Source organism: Phacochoerus africanus, chromosome 3, assembly GCF_016906955.1.
Source record: "Phacochoerus africanus isolate WHEZ1 chromosome 3, ROS_Pafr_v1, whole genome shotgun sequence".
Classification (NCBI taxonomy): Eukaryota; Metazoa; Chordata; class Mammalia; order Artiodactyla; family Suidae; genus Phacochoerus; species Phacochoerus africanus.
The window spans coordinates 28,405,025-28,421,488 of NC_062546.1; the positions used below are offsets into that span (position 1 = coordinate 28,405,025).

The following is a 16,464-nucleotide window of genomic DNA, read 5'->3' on the forward strand; positions in this document are numbered from 1 at the left end:
TTTTATTTTTTGTCTTTTTGCCTTTTCTAAGGCCGATCCCTCAGCATATGGAGATTCCCAGGCTAGGGGTCTAATCAGAGCCGTAGCCACCGGCCCACGCCAGTGCCACAGCAAGGTGGGATCTGAGCCACATCTGCAACCTACATCACAGCTCCATGGCAAAACCGGACCCTTAACCCAATGAGCAAGGCCAGGGATCGAACTCGAAACCTCGTGGTTCCTAGTCCAATTCTTTAACCACTGTGCCACGACGGGAACTCGAGATTCTATGGGTTTATGAGATCCAATGGGATGGTTTTTCTGCTCATGTAATGTCATCTGGCAGCTCAAGTAGGCTGGCACATCCAAGATGACTCCCTCACATGATGCTGTCCAATTTTGGCTGGGGCCGTCTACATGTTGCTTGGGTATTTTCAGCATGTGGACTGTGGTCCAAGAAGGGGAATTCCACAGTAAGTGTTCCACGAGGAGGGAAAAGGAAGCTGGTCCCCTTGAAAGCTAAGACCAGAGCTGGCACAGCATTACTTTCACCACATTCTATTGTTTAAAGTTTCTATGACTCTTTCTGCCGTCAAATGCTCTACCCAGAGCTATAACCCCTCCAGACCTTCCTCTTAATGAATGCCTTTTGGTTTTCTCAAGAGCATTTACTTTAACAGGTTTCCTTCATTGGACTTCTTACTGTCCTCACCCATAAACTAATGTAACAATAATAGTAATAACAATGATAATAATTTATTGAATTCTTCTTCTGTTCCAGGAGATTTGCTAAGTGTCTTGTATGCACATCTCATTTCATTGTTTTGTTTTTGGCCGCACCCAAGGCATGCAGAAGTTCCCTGGCTAGGGATCGTACCAACACCACATCAGCAACCTGAGCCCAAGCAGTGAAAATGCCAGATCCTTAATCTGCTAGGCCATCAGGGAACTCCTCATTTCACTCTTTTTTTTTTTTTTTTGGTCTTTTTAGGGCTGCACCTGCGGTATGTGGAGGTTCCCAGGCTAGGGGTCCAATCGGAGCTGCAACTGCTGGCGCACGCCACAGCCACAGCAATGCAGGATCTGAGCGGTGTCTGAGACCTACACCACAGCTCACGGCAACACCGGATCCTTAACCCACTGAATGAGGCCAGAGATCAAACCTGCGTTCTCATGGATGCGTTCGTTTCCACTGAGCCATGAAGGGAACTCCTCATTTCACTCTTATAACCCCTTTGAGAGGCAGTCGATAATATTATCTTGATTTTACTGAGGCTCAGAGCATTTAAAACATGTAAGCTGAAAGCGGCAGGACCAGGGATACACACACTGAGCTGTCTGACTCCAGACTTCAACTCACAAGCACCATGTTGGTTTTTTGTTTTTTGTTTTTGACTTTTTGCCTTTTCTAGGGCCGCACCCGTGGCATATGGAGATTCCCAGGCTAGGGGTCGAATCGGAGCTGTAGCCACTGGCCTATGCCAGAGCCACAGCAACGAGGGATCCGAACCGAGTCTTCGACCTACACCACAGCTCACAGCCGAACCGCGTCTGCGACCTACACCACAGCTCACAGCAATGCCGGATCCTTAACGCACTGAGCAAGGTCAGGGATCGAACCCACAACTTCATGGTTCCTAGTTGGATTCGTTAACCACTGAGCCACGACGGGATCTCCAGGAAGGCACTTCTGATGGGGACCCATTGGGAGAGAGATGGGTCTCAACCATGGGTGGGGGCTCAGATTGAGAGATGGGAGTCTGTTAAGAGGACGAGGGCTCAGGCAGGAGCTGAGCCCTTGTGTACTTGGGTGAGGGCTCCATGCAGAGGCCCAGAGAGGGGACTGAAGATACAGTGGAGATATAAAAGCTCAGCGAAGCCAAGGGCCTTCAGTCGGCGGGTTGGGAGATGGAGGGAGAGATAGGACAGTCAGGTGAGGCGTTTGAGGGGCTGCATAAGGGGGTAGGGTCCCGGCGAGAGGCCTGGGGTCTCAGAGAAAGAAGGGAACTCCCAGGAAAGGACAGGGCTCGGGGTCCTTCAAGGGTCCGAAATCTGCAGGGCCAGCCCTCGGGGCCGATTGCCCTCCCCCCACCCCCACCTCACCCCCACCTCACCACCCCCGCCCCCCGACTGCGGCGCACGCGCCGACCCAAACCGCTTCTGCTGCGCAGGAGCCCCGGCTCCCGCTCGGCGGAGACCGCAGACCGAGAGGTGAGCTCAGCCCTGCTCCACTCGCGGCGCGACCCCCACCCTGCCTCCTCCCGGGATTCGAAGAATCCCCCACTCCTGCTGCGTCCCCAGCCCCTGCCTTGTCCCGCCTCAGGCCGGACGGCGGCCCCAGCCCTGATGTGCCTCGAGCTTTGGGAGGCGGGGGTCCCAGGGACGTAGCAGGAGGCAGACATCTCTTCAGCCCCAAAGCCCCAAGGCACCTCAGGATTGATAGGCTGGGCGAGGCTTCAAAGGACAAGACCCCCTCTCCCTCCCTGCTGAAAACCCATTGGCACCCCTCTATGCCTCAGTTTCCCTCCTGGGGAAAGGATGCACTTGAAGTCTCGAACCGGCGACCGGGTCAGAAACCGTATGCGGTGGTGGTGGTGGTGAGGGGACCTGGCCTCGCTCCCCAGGACGGCGCCTCTCCTCCTGCTTGAGCGATGCCGAACGCTAAGGGGGCGGGTCTGGGGGGTCTGAGAAGGAGAACTGAGCGAGGCCCCATTAAGGCGGCAGATCACAGCCATCTTCTGTCCTCGCGCCTGTCACCTTCCGGTGCGCCTCCCTCCGCTCGCCTCCGCGCGGCAGCCTCCACCCCTACGGATCCCGTAGCCCCCTCCTCTTCCCGCTCCCTGCTTTCTGAGCTCCTTCTGCATCCAGCCTAAGGAGAGCGCCCCAGCGGTTCCTATGGCAACCCTGATCCCGGGTTCTCAGCATCCTCCCGCTCCCTTACCCCCGACCGCCAGTCAGCCTCCCGGCAACCCGAAAAGGAGAGGAAGGGGCCAGGCCGACGCGGGGGGTGGGGAGGTTGGCAGTGTCAAGGTCACCTTCCTTCTACGCCAGAGAGATCGGGTGACAGTGTGTATTTGGAGGAGAGGAACTGGGAGTTACAGGGGAGGAGCTAAGCCGGGCCTACCATCCCCGAGCTCCCTCCCCGCCCCCTTCTCTAGGAGTGTCGTGGCACTGACGCCCGCCGCCCCACCAGCTGCGTTGTAGTCTCCTGATCCCGGCCTCCCCGCAGCAAAGGTTCCAATGTGGCCACACCCTCTGCAGAGCCCAGCCCCCCCAGCTCCCACTCCCGGGGAGCGCTCCGCCCGCCGATTGCCCTGTTCTTTCCCTGTCTTTCGCTTTGGTCTTTTCCCATTGTCTGTCAATTTGAGGGGGCGGGTGTGGGGGGGTGTCTTTTACCCCTTTTCCCTTTTTTATCCCTGAGTTTTGGGTGAGAACTGTGGCGAACTGCAATTTATAGACAGGCTTTAATGACAGCACTTCTGTGCGCTCATGCAGGTCCATAAAATCACCTTCATCACGCTGTGGCTGTGTGTGTGTGCGTGTGTGCGTGTGTGCGTGCGTGTGTGTCTTTGTGTGATGTGTCCGAATGTCTTTTTCTTTGTGCTGTGTGTCTAGCTGCATGCGTCTCTAGGTGGTGTATGTATGACAGTCTTTGTGTCTCTTTGTGGTGTTTGTGTGTCTGTGTTGATGTGTGTGTGTGGGTGCGTCTATCTGTGAATGTGTCTGTTTGGTTTGTATGTGTGTCTATGTGGTTCCCTGTGCTGTATTGGAAGTGAGAGGGGGCTAGACATTTGTCTTATCCTTCAGTATAAGCACATTGCTTCATTTTGCTGGAAGCTGCTCAGAGGCACTGGGGGCCGTCATGGGGTGGGGGGAGCCCAGTCCTTCTCCGGCATCCCCAGCTGGGGTGTTGGGCCCAAGGATGTGGGGATACCCAGGTGCCTTCCATTACCTAGGCCTCGGTGTCTCCATTTGGGAAAAGAAATTGTCCTTAGAAAGGTTTCTCTAGAAATCCTACAGAACTTGAACCTAAAAGCCCTAGGCCTGAGGGCCCCTGACTTTCACCTTCTGTGGAGTCAGGATTCCTTGGGATGTGGAGATTGTTTCCTTCTGAGGGGCAGCCCTGGGGAGGGATCTTTTAGGACTGCGCATCTAAGGTTCCCTTGGGGAACAAATGGTGGCCTTGACAGTTACCCCCAAAAGTACCTTGAAAGGGGGGAGGTTAAGGGGAAGAGATTTGAAGAGAAGGTGGAGAGGAGAAATTCTTCGCTCTAGACATCTAGACGCAGGGCTCAAAGATTTCAGGTTAAAAATAATAATGAAAAAGAGTTCCCATTGTGACTTAGCAGGTTAAGGACCTGACTTGTCTCTGTGAGGATGCAGGTTCCCTGACCTCGCTTAGTGTATTAAGGACCTGGGGTTGCCGCAGTGTGCAGTGTAGGTTGCAGATGCATCTCAGATCTGATGTTGCCGTGGCTGTGGTATAGGCCAGCAGCTGCAGCTCCAATTTGACCCCTTGGCTTGGAAACTTCCATATGCCGCAGGTGCAGCCGTTAAAAGAAGAAGAAAAATGAAGAAATTACCACAATAATAATCACAGAAGCTACCATGTCTTGGCACCAGACCCAATAACTGTCTGAAGCAGATGTGATTATCAGTTTTGTTTTACAGATAAGGAATCTGCAGCTTAGAGAGACAAAAGTACTTTCTTAATAGCCACCACTTCCATAGCCAGGGAGTGGTGGAGCCTGGATTGCAATTCAGGCAGTCAGGCTTCAGAACTCACAGTTCCAGCCACTGTGTGGCCTCCAGAGTCATCAGATACACTTATTGCCACCAACAAATTGCCAGGCTCTGGGCAAAGCACTCAGTGCATTGGCTCACGCACAGTGTACTTAGGAAAAGCAGGCCAGGATTCCAGAAGGCCGGGCTCTGCTGTGAGTGTGAGATGACTAAAATGGGTGGAGAAGTGAATGCAGCACAAGGATTCAGGGGCCTGGGAGAGTCACCATGGGCAACCCTCACTGACCCTTCCCTCGGTCCACAGCACCTTGCCTGCCCCACAGGGACCCAGGATGCTGAGCTGCGACCATCACTGCGGCTGTAGCCGAGGCCCCAACGTGGAAGATGGCAAGTGGTATGGGGTCCGTTCCTATCTGCACCTCTTCTATGAGGACTGTGCAGGTACTGCCCTCAGCGATGACCCTGAGGGCCATCCTGTCTTGTGCCCTCGCCATACTTGGCCCTCACTGTGCTGGAAGGTAAGGTGGGAAGAAGAACAACCCCTGTGATTTCTTGTGGTTTCAGGAAGGAGATGGGTCAGTGGATAGAAGGAAAAAGTTCTGTGTAGCAGGTAAGAGTTTTGCATGTTCAAGCAACAGGAGACTCCACTCAAATGAGTTTCAACAGTAAAGGGAAAATATTGCTCATTTCATAGAAGAAACCAGAGGTTTGATACCTTCAGGCAAAGTTCGATCCAGCAGTTCACACCAGCACACTGAAGACTCAAGGTCTCCTTCGGACTCACCATGGTACCCTCACCCATGCAGCCCGTTAGCTTCAGGCTCTCCCCACATATTCTCCAGATTGACTGCTCCCCTGCCAAACTTGTCTCTCACTTCACACCATCCAAAGGAAATCAGAATTTCCCCCGATATTTCCTTCAGAAAAGAAACAATGCTTTTCACTTCCAGAAGTCTTGGCAAGTATTGCATCGCCTCTGATTGGGTCACTTGCCCAGCCTTGAACTAATTACAGTGGCCAGAGGGATGGCATATGCTGATTGGCCAGAAGAAGGGTTCATCCCATTTAAATCTTCCTCCAGCTTCCCAGTGGTATATTGGGGCACTGTTGCCAGGGCAGTGGAAGACATGAGACCACCTTTTTGTTGCCAGGCAGTGTGCTAGGCTCTTGGGGACACTGAATTAAAGAGGATGTGGTCCCTGTCCTTGAGGAGCTCCTAGCTGTGGTTTGTTTAGTCCTTCTGCAAACATTCACTCAGCTACTGCTCTGTACCAACATGCTAGGCATGGGAGATACCTCATGAGCCTAAACAGACATAGTCTCTGTTCATGGCTTTCCCAGCTCTTAGTCCAGTGTAACAGACAGGCATCACCTACATAGTAACCAAAGTACATGTCCAAATGTAAGCCAAGGTGAGTCCACTGAAGAACAAGTGAGGATGCATTTGCATGAGTGCAGAGCAGGGCACTTGACCTGTTATGGGACATCCTGGAAGGCTTCCCAGAGGAGGTGAGGTTTGAGATTCCATCTGGGGAATGCGTAGCAGTTAACTTGACAGAGGAATAGAGGTAGAAGGCCAATCAGACTGGAGATAAGATGGGACCCAAATAATGACAGAGAGGCAATCAGTGTTGGCAGAAGAAACCCACTGCTGGGGGGAGCTGAAGGGGAAATTAAGCCAGAGGCCTCAAGATTCCAAATTGAGGCATTCCTATTGTGGCTCATGAGTTAAGAACCCAATTAGGGAGTTCCCGTTGTGGCTCAGTGGTTAACGAATCCGACTAGAAACCATGAGGTTGCGGGTTCGGTCCCTGCCCTTGCTCAGTGGGTTAACGATCCGGCGTTGCCGTGAGCTGTGGTGTAGGTTGCAGACGTGGCTCGGATCCCGTGTTGCTGTGGCTCTGGCGCAGGCTGGTGGCTACGGCTCCGATTCAACCCCTAGCCTGGGAACCTCCATATGCCGAGGGAGCGGCCCAAGAAATAGCAACAACAACAACAACAACAACAATAACAAAAAGACAAAAAGCCAAAAAAAAAAAGAACCCAATTAGTATTCCTGTGGATGCGGGTTCGATCTCTGGCCTCACTCAGGGGGTTAAGGGTCTGGCATCGCTGCAAGCTGTAGCACAGGTCGCAGATGCAGCTTGAATCTGGTGTTGCTGTGGCTTCGGCATAGGCCTAGCCTGGGAACTTCCGTATGCCGTGGGTGTGGCCCTAAAACAAACAAAAAGATTCCAAATAGAACATGAGAGTTTGTGCCCCTTATCAGTTAGGTCCTAGCAGGTGTGTCTGTGATCTCATCTCTTTAAGGTTGGGCCAAGGGGTTACCTTTAGGTCCAGTTGGGATCCAAGGTGATCCCTTGGCCTGGGGACCAAGCTGACCCTGACTTCCTCCCAATCTGTCTGCCTCTCTCCAGATCAGCTTATCCTCTGGGACCCTGCTTCTGGTGCTGGGTGTGGCAGCCCTGACCACTGGCTATGCAGTACCCCCCAAGCTGGAGGGCATCGGAGAGGGCGAGTTCCTGGTTTTGGATCAGCGGGCAGCTGACTACAACCGGGCTCTGAGCATCTGCCGCCTGGCAGGCACAGCGCTCTGCATGGCGGCTGGGATCCTGCTGGCCGTCTGCCTGTTCTGGGCCATGACTGGCTGGCTGGGCCAGGACACCAAGGCAGAACCTTTGGACACTGAAGGCGACAGCCATGTGGAGGTCTTTGGGGATGAGCTGGAACAGCAGCTGTCCCCCATCTTCCGAGATGCCAGTGGCACGTCTTGGTTCTCACCACCTGCCAGCCACTTTGGGCAGTCCTCTGTGCAGACCATCCAGCCCAAGCGGGACTTTTGAGATGCCCAGAGGAGGAGCCAGACTGGGGTCTGGACCCTTCTTCCTCCCCCCACCACCCCATGCCCCCCCCCCCTCCCGTCCCCTTAACTTCTCCCTTTCAGTGGGGCCCTTCTGTCTAAGGCTCCAGAAGCCCCAACTCTAGGTTAGAAAAGTTTGGAGCTCTCATTTCCGGGTCCCTTTCCAGGGAGAGGGCCCTACCTCATCCAAAATGCCAACCTTCCCCAAGTCCTCCTAAAACGTCCCACCCACCCCTCCTTTCCAGGGCCATTCAGGGGCAGAAAGCTTTCCCCTCAGCCCCACTCTTTCCTCTCTATGACCTTAGGCGAGGCTTACCCTTTCAGACCATCAGTTCCTGCCTCTGTATAATGCAGGGTTTGGACCAGAGTCTAGAGTTCCAAGATGCTCTTTTTCTCCCCGGGATATAAGTATTACCCTCCATAGGCAAATATAGGGGGAGGGGTAGCAGGGTCATTCTCAGCCACTGACCCCCTCCCTCTGTCAGCTGCACCAGGATGCCTCAGGATGGGCCAGAGATGTCATCTGGACCAGGATGGTGTGAAACCATTTGCTCCCTACAGTATGTTTTCTACATGCATTTGGGCATCAGATCCCCTCTGTCCACCCCGCCGTGAGCTATTATTAGCCCCAGTTAACAGATGAGCTGGTTGAGGGAGACGGGGCAGTCTGCAGGAACTCGGAACCACATCTTTAGACTCCCGGGACAGATCTTGTTCTACAGCTGGAACAGGACCCCACACCTTCCCGGCTTCTAGGGGACACCCTCCCCCAAGGGTGGCACAGGTCCAGCCCAGAGGGACTTGCTGGTGACTCAGGAGATACTTTGGACGTGCATTTAAATGGCTTCTGAGAGGCAGGGGCAAGAGAACTGGGATGTTTTTGCCCATTAGAGCCCAGAAATTATCACCCACAGGTCCTGACCTCATCCTGTAACCAATGTGCCCTCCTGGAGGCCTCAGCCCCTTCATCCTGGAGGCTCCCCAGCCATATGCATCATGTCTGTTCTCTACCACTAGGGGGAGCTCCAAGCCAGCGGGAGAGGGGTGCGCAGGGCCCCAGCCTCTACCATCCCCCGCCTTCACTCTGGGAAGGAGGGAAGAGGGGAGGGGGCGGGGAGGCGGGCGTGTTCCTGGAAGGGTCGTCCGTCTTCTCCACCAGGCGGCCCTTGCTGTCTTTGTGCCAGAGCCCACTCCCCATCGTGCACCCTTCCACCCCACCTTCCCTTTCAATAAACAGCTAGGATGGATACTGACTTTGCTTCTCTTTTCCCTGATCACTGGGGCCTGACGAGGGAGGAAAGAGACTGTTAGGAGCACCTACTGTATGCTAGGCACCCAAATCCATTATTTCTCATTTGTTTCTCATGATAATCTTTTAAGAAAGAAGATGAGGAGTTCCCGTCGTGGCGCAGTGGTTAACGAATTCGACTAGCAACCATGAGGTTGCGGGTTCGGTCCCTGCCCTTGCTCAGTGGGTTAATGATCCGGCGTTGCCGTGAGCTGTGGTGTAGGTTGCAGACGCGGCTCGGATCCCGCGGTTGCTGTGGCTCTGGCGCAGGCCGGTGGCTACAGCTCCGATTCGACCCCTAGCCTGGGAACCTCCATATGAGGCGGGAGCGGCCCTAGAAAAGACCAAAAAAAAAAAAAAAAAGAAAGAAGATGATTACTTTCATTTCACAGATGAGATGAGAAGTTCCTAGCCGCCTTGACAATTTCTGTCTCCATCCTTGAGAAGGATGTGAGGAGGGGGCTTCTGAGACCCACAGCTGGAGCCAAAGGTGGCATTTTTCCCAGGAAGCTAAGAACAGCTAAACGCCACTGGTCAGGCCCTGTTCTCGGGGCTTTGCAGACATGAGTTCATTTCACCTTCACCGCAACCTAGGAGGTGGGGGCTGGTATCCCCAAATCTCACTCTCAGACTCCAGGTGAGGATTTCCACCCCAATTCACCTAAGCTTGAACCCCCCCCAAACTGTTCTCTTCCCACGCCTCCCCCTCCAGACCTGCCCCTCCTAGGATGCCCACACCCGATAGAGTGGCAGCTCCAGCCGAAGCCTTGGAAGCATCCTTGACTCCTCCCTTTCCTCACAGCCTGAATCCTGTCCACCAGCAAGTCCCATCAGTTCAACCTGGGAGGTGCATCCTGCCCCTACGTGCTTCTTGCCATCCTTGAGGCCAGCTCATGGGCACCTCTCATGTGGATTATCCCTCCAGCCTCTCCCTGGGCTCCCAGCTTCCCACATCTACACAAATACTACCAGTCTAATCTTTACACAGCAGCCAGACAGATCCTGGATGACATGGGTTTGCCTATGCCACAGCCACAGCAACACAGGATCCGAGCCACATCTGTGACCTACACCGAAGCTTGCAGCAACGCCAGATCCTTAACCCACAGAGCAAGGCCAGGAATCAAACCTGCATCCTCAGAGAGACAATGTCTGGTCCTTAACCTTCTGAGCCACAACAGGAACTCCAAGTAGCCTGTTTTAAAATGTTGCAATGCCTGATTTCCCATTGCGGCGCAGTGGAAACGAATCCGACTAGGAACCATGAGGTTGCAGTTTGATCCCTGGCTTCACTCGCTCAGTTGAGGATGCAGCGTTGCGGTGAGCTGTGGTGTAGGTTGCAGATGCGGCTCAGATCTGGCATTGCTGTGGCTGTGGCGCAGGCCGGCAGCTGTAGCTCCGATTAGACCCGTAGCCTGGGAACCTCCATGTGCCGCTGTTGCAGCCCTAAAAGGACAAAAGACAAAGAATAAAAAAATAAAATGTGATGATGCTTCCATTCCCTGTGCACTCTAGATTTGGGTTTTTGCTTTCCTAAGGCATTTGTCACTTTTCAAATACCACCCAATTTACCTATGTGTTCCACCATCATTTGTTACCTGTCTCCCCTTAGCACATAAATGAGGAAGATGGGGCAAATCTTCCTTGCAGAATTTTTTAAATGATTTTTATTTTTTCCTTTGTAGCTGGTTTACAGTGTTCTGTCAATTTTCTACTGTACAGCAGGGTGACCCAGTCACACATACATACAACATCCTTTTTCTCACATTGTCATGCTCCATCATGACAATGATGACCAACTAGGTATGGTTCCATCATGGAACCATCATGGCTCCATCATGACCAACTAGGTATGGTTCCCAGTGCTATACAGCAGAAGAATTTTTAATGCATAAATACAGAATGAGTGAGAGAAACAGGAAAACTGCTCCGAGCACACTACAGTAATCCCTGCCGCAGGCAAAACCCACTGTGACAGCTCAAGCGAGTGGGTGAGGATGTAGATATATGTGAATCGCTTGCTGTACAGCAGAGATTAACTCAACATTGTAAATCAACAGTATTTCAATTACAAATAATAAATGAAAAGTTTTGGAGTTCCCTTGGTGGTGCAGTGGTTAACGAATCCGACTAGGAACCATGAAGTTGCAGGTTCAATCCCTGGCCTCGCTCAGTGGGTTAAGGATCAGGTGTTGCCGTGAGCTGTGGTATAGGGCACAGATGCGGCTCGGATCCTGAGTTGCTGTTGCTGGGGCTGTGGCGTAGGCCGGCGGCTACAGCTCTGAATAGACCCCTAGCCTGGGAACCTCCATATGCTGCAGGTGCAGCCCCAGAAAAAAACAATAAATAAATAAAATAATTTAAAAAATTTTTAAATGAGTGGGTGAAACTTTAAGGTGAAACAGTAGATTGACATGGTCTCAATGTATCTCCCTTCCATATATTTACTAACTTCTGTTAACATGGGTCCCCAGGTACTTTGAGGTCCCTCCCTCCAGGTGGTGAAACGTAGTTCCCATGTTCTTGAGTGTGAGCTGGACTTGGCAACCTACTTTCTGAATGTGGAAAGGGGAAAATAGTGACTTCACGGTAGAGAAACCAGTCAGGCACGACCTTAAGCAAATGATCAAGGGTCACCTGGCCAGTAATAACTTTTGTGGATTTTCCGATCCCCCCCACCCCCGAAATGATGTGATGAGAGGCACCCTTCACCAGTGTGGTATTCTTTCTCCCAATGCCGTGACTTCAGTCCAATCCCAAAAAATCCAAGCTGAAGAACGTTCTGCAAAACATCTGACAAGCACTCTTCAAAAGTATCAAGGTCACAAAAACAAAGGCCAAGGAACTGTCACTGACTGCAGGAGAGGAATGAGACATGGCCAAGGGGTGTACAGAAAACTTTCCTTACTGTCTTTGCTACTCTTCTATAAATCTAAAGTGATTTCCAGAAAAAAAAAAGTTAAAAAAATAATACAATTGTCTGCTCAAGACAGAGTGACAGGAGTCAGGTTCACCCTTCCACCTGGAAGGTATAGACCAGCAAACAAATATAGACAAGGTATAGACCAGGGAACAAATGCATGAGAGGAGCCCTGTGGTGGCTCCAGGTGACCTCCCTGAGAGAGTCACCTGGCCAAGCCAAGGCATAGATTTCCATACTCTGTTCCAGTAAGCGATGAAACAAGGAGACAGAAAATCTGGAAGGGTGTGGAAGACTTGAAAACACCGTCAGCCAACTTGACCTCACTGACATTTGTAGGGGGTGCCATCCAACAGCCCCAGAATACACAAGGCTTTGGACCCAAGGGGCACATGGGGGCACTAAATAGGTCCAGAGCCCATAGTTGCCTCATGGGTGCCCTCTGGCGTTCCTCTAAGGTAGTAGCAGTTCTGCAGCCTGCCAGCTTTCCTCCACCGGAGGGAAGCGGTTTCCGCCAGCCTGCATTCCCCTTCCTCTCCGAAGTGGGGAGACCTGGGAGGAGGAGGGAGGCCGCTGGGCAGGGCTCACCGTCTTTTATCCCAGAGCCTGAGCACCCAACGTATCACCACGCAGAGGCTGCCCCTCCTTCCTGCTGGTTTGCATCCCATCCCCCGTCCCGACTGGGGTGGGAAGTTGGGGGGTGGGGGTAAGAGACGCGAGAAGGGGGAGGGGGGAGAGGAGAGGGAAGGGAGGGGGATAGAAGTCGTTTCTCAAGCCCAGGCTCAAGGGAGCTTCTCCACCTCACCCGCAACTGGATCAAAGAAGGGGTGACGTGGGGACACAGCCTACCTGGGGCGCTGTGCCAGGGCAGGGAGCTGAGATGCCCCAAGGTGAGAGAGAGAAACAAAGAGATATTCATATGGGCTGGGCGGGAAGGTGTTGGGGGGAGCTTGCCTTGGGAGTCCAGGAGGCTGGCATTTGGCAACATTCATGCCCCAAACTCTTCATCCCAAAAGGAGAGCGGCCTGAGTGTGAGGCCAGTGTGAGGCCATCCCCTAGGGTTCAGGTCTCTGTGTGAGGCTGGGTATTATTTTTCTTAACTCAATGTGTTTTATTATATTTATAGTTGTACAACCATCATCACAACCTAATGTTATAACATTTCCATCCCAAACCCCCAGCCCATCCCGTGTCCCCCAACCTGTCTCCTTTGGTAAACATAAGCTTTTCAAACTCTGTGAGTCAGCTTCTGTTCTGCAAATAAGTTCATTATATCCTTTTTTTAGGTTCCATATATAAGTAATGGCATATGACATTTGTGTCTCACTGTCTGACTTGTGGGTATTACTTTTTAAAAAATTTTTTATTGAAATATAGTTGATGTACAATGTTGTGTTCATTTCTGCTGAACAGCTAAATGATTCAGTTGTGCATATATGTTCTTTTTCATACTCTTTTCCATTATGATTTATCACAGGATATTGAATATAATTCCATGTACGACCTTGGTTATACATCCTGTATATACTAGTTTGTCTCTGCTAATCCCCAGACCCCCAAATCCCCAATCCTTCCCTCCCCCCATCCCTCCTCCCCCCGGAAACCACAAGTGTCTTCTCTATGTCTGTGAGTCTGATTCTGTTTCATAGATATGTTCATTTGTGTTGTATTTTAGATCCCACACATAAGTGATATTATATATTTGTCTTTCTCTCTCTGACTTACTTCGCTTAGTAAGACCATCTCCAGATCTGTCCACGTTGCTACAGATGAGTCTGGGCATTTCTTAACCTCTCAGTTTCACTGTCTCTAAAATAGGAACAGGGAGTTTCCATCGTAGTGCCTTGGTAACAAAGCTGACTGGTATCCATGAGGACATGGGTTTGGTCCCTGTCCTCCCTCAGTAGGTCAAGGATCTGGTGTTGCTGTGAGCTGTGGTGTAAGTCACAGATGTGGCTCAGATCCCACGTTGCTGTGGCTGTGGGTCAGACTGGCAGCTGCAGCTCTGATTCGACCCCTACCCTGGGAACTTCCATATGCCCAAAGTGCAGCCCTACAAAGCAAAAGAAAGAAAGGAAGGAAGGAAGGAGGGAAGGAAGGAAGGAAGGAAGGAAGGAAGGAAGGAAGGAAGGAAGGAGAAGGGAGGGAAGGGGAGGGGAGGGGAGGGAAGGGAAGGGAAGGAAAGAGAAAAGAAAAGAAAAAAAAAATAGCTGGGATTCAAACCCTTGTCCTGTAACACTAGGAAGCAAAGTTTCTCTCCGCTCCTGTGCAGATATGTTTGTGAGTGAACAGACGTGCGTGGTGAGATTTCCACACTGATGTTCCCTTTGACCTTGGAGACATCACATTCTGTTCCAGGCCACAACCTCACGTGTCTGTTCACAAATATGCTTCATGGGACTGTGTGGTGATGGGACCACTCCCGCTCCAAGTCTCAGCCTGGCTTGGCGTCAACCCAACTGAGGGCTGTGAACTTCCTGTCTCAGCCTCACTGAGTCCCAGAGCACATGACTCACAGCCAAGTCCTGGGCATCAGGCCACCAGGAGCCTGGTGGTGGAAGAACTCAAAGGGTTTCATAAGCATCTGGCCCAGGACACGTGGTCAGGGCAGGGAGGAGGAGGGAGGAAAACAAAGTCCACAGGGTGGGCAGCTGGACGAGGTCCAGGACCAGGTTTGGTAGGAGAAGAGCTGCCAGGACTTGGCATCTAAGAGGCCATCACAGATGCAGGCTGTGTGTGGTGGGGGTTGGGGGGCAGCCCTGCAGCACTGCCCCATCCTGGAGGTCTGAGTGAATGAGTGAAGGGGTAATGAATTAATGATGGAAAGAGAAAGGGAGTAAATTTATCATCTCCACAAGTCTGCTCCCTCTGGGCTGGCCCTGGACTGGTCCTGGGCATGCTTGGTGAACAGGGTGGGTACAGTCCTGCCTTGCCAGCTGAGAGCTCGAATGGGGATTGGAGGACCCTTGACCCGCAGAGTGGCTCAGCCAGTGGGAGCAGTCAGCGTGCTGGGGGAACAAGAGTGTGCCAGGGTACATGGCTGGAGTGGAAGGAGTGAGATGGGGGGAGGAGATGACTGAGAGGGGGTTGGGGGGCGTGTCTGCTCCTGAGAACCCGCTCTCACAGAGAGCGAGTGATTGGCTGATTAGAGGCTGAGCGGGGATGATTCCAGCCCAGGTCTGTCTGGGCTGCCACGGAGACCCATCCATGCGATACGCACCAACTCTGCACCCTGACCCACAACAGGGGTATAGGCTTGACTGAAGTAGCCTAAACGTTTTCCCTGGTTTCCTTCTTTCCTCTCTTTCTTCCTTCCTTCCTCTCTCTCTCTCTATCCCTTCCTTCCTCTTTTCCTCTTTCTTTCTTCTTTTTGGCCATGTCCATGGCACATGGAAGTTCCCAAGCCAGGGATAGAACCCATGCCGCAGCAGTCACCAGAGCCACAGAAGTGACAAAGCCAGGCCCTTAGCCACTGAGCCACTAGGGGACTCCTCCCTGGTTTCTTGAGGGGCCAGGTAGCAGGGTTGGCCTTCCAGAAGCTCTGGGCTTGGGGAAGGTTAAACAGCAGGAAGAGGAAAAGGGCTTCCTGAGGAAGGGGGTGGGAGCTCTGGGGTGGCCCATGGGGGGGCTGAGATGGGGGAGATAAGGGAGACAACCCACGGGTTCATCAGGGAGGAGGTGGAGAGCTGAGAACAGGGGAGGCAGAGGGAGTTGAAACTGTTCTTAGAGGCGCAGCCCCTGCCAGGCCAACCACCTGGCCTCCTTTCACCTTCTCCGGGTCACCTCCCCAAATGGGGGGCTCACGGTCCACCGAGGCAGCCTGGGCAGCACCAACCTTGAGAAGTTCCTCTTCCACATCTCAGTAGCCATAAAATGTGAAAAGATGCATCTGTCAGGACAAGAGAAACATACAAAAGCTTCAAGAAGGCACTTTTCATTTTGGCCAAGTCAGATGGGTAAAGATCAAAAATCTTGATAATACATTGTGCTGTCAAAGTTGTGGGGAAACAGGCTCTCCCATGCTCAGCAGCAGGAGGTTGACTGGCACAATCTTGATGCAGCATCATTCAGAAATCGCCACTAAAAGTGAAAATGTACAGACTTTTTTTTTTTTTGTCTTTTGTAGGGCTGCACCCAAGACATGTGAAGGTTCCCAGGCTAGGGGTCTAATCGGAGCTGTAGCCACCGGCCTATGCCAGAGCCACAGCAACGCGGGATCCAAGCCGCGTCTGTGACCTACACCACAGCTTACGGCAACACCAGATCCTGAACCCACCGAGCAAGGCCAGGGATCGAACCCACAACCTCATGGTTCCTAGTCGGATTCATTAACCACTGAGCCACAACGGGAACTCCAAAAAACTTTTTTTAAATATATTTTAAAATCTCTCCTCTTAAGGAGTTCCTGTTCTGGCACAGTGGAAACGAATCCTACTAGGAACCGTGAGGGCCTCCCTCAGCGGTTTAAGGATCTGGTGTTGCCATGAGCTGTGGTGTAGGTTGCAGATGTGGCTCGGATCCAGTGTTGCTATATCTGTGGTGTAGGCCGGCAGCTGCAGCTCTGATTCAACCCCTAGCCTGAGAACTTCCATATGCCATGGGTGTGGCCCTAAAAGCAAAGAAATAAATAAAATCTCTCCTTTTGAAAGTGCCATGTTCCCACACATTTTCTGC

The 16,464-nt window shown here is 52.3% G+C and overlaps 1 protein-coding gene across 2 annotated transcripts; it reads left to right on the forward strand.

Moving 5' to 3' along the window:
• Positions 1-2,125: 2,125 nt before the first annotated feature.
• Positions 2,126-8,835, forward strand: NRSN2 (neurensin 2). Of its 2 annotated transcripts, none has more exons than XM_047771404.1 (3): positions 2,126-2,190; positions 5,027-5,240; positions 7,140-8,835. In XM_047771404.1, the coding sequence occupies exons 2-3, from the start codon at positions 5,055-5,057 to the stop codon at positions 7,563-7,565; spliced, it is 612 nt and encodes a 203-aa protein (XP_047627360.1). In that variant the 5' UTR covers positions 2,126-2,190; positions 5,027-5,054; the 3' UTR covers positions 7,566-8,835. The 2 variants fall into 2 exon arrangements, with proteins under 2 accessions (XP_047627360.1, XP_047627359.1); XM_047771403.1 differs by having other exon boundaries at positions 2,136-2,190; positions 5,046-5,240.
• The last annotated feature ends 7,629 nt before the right edge of the window (positions 8,836-16,464 follow it).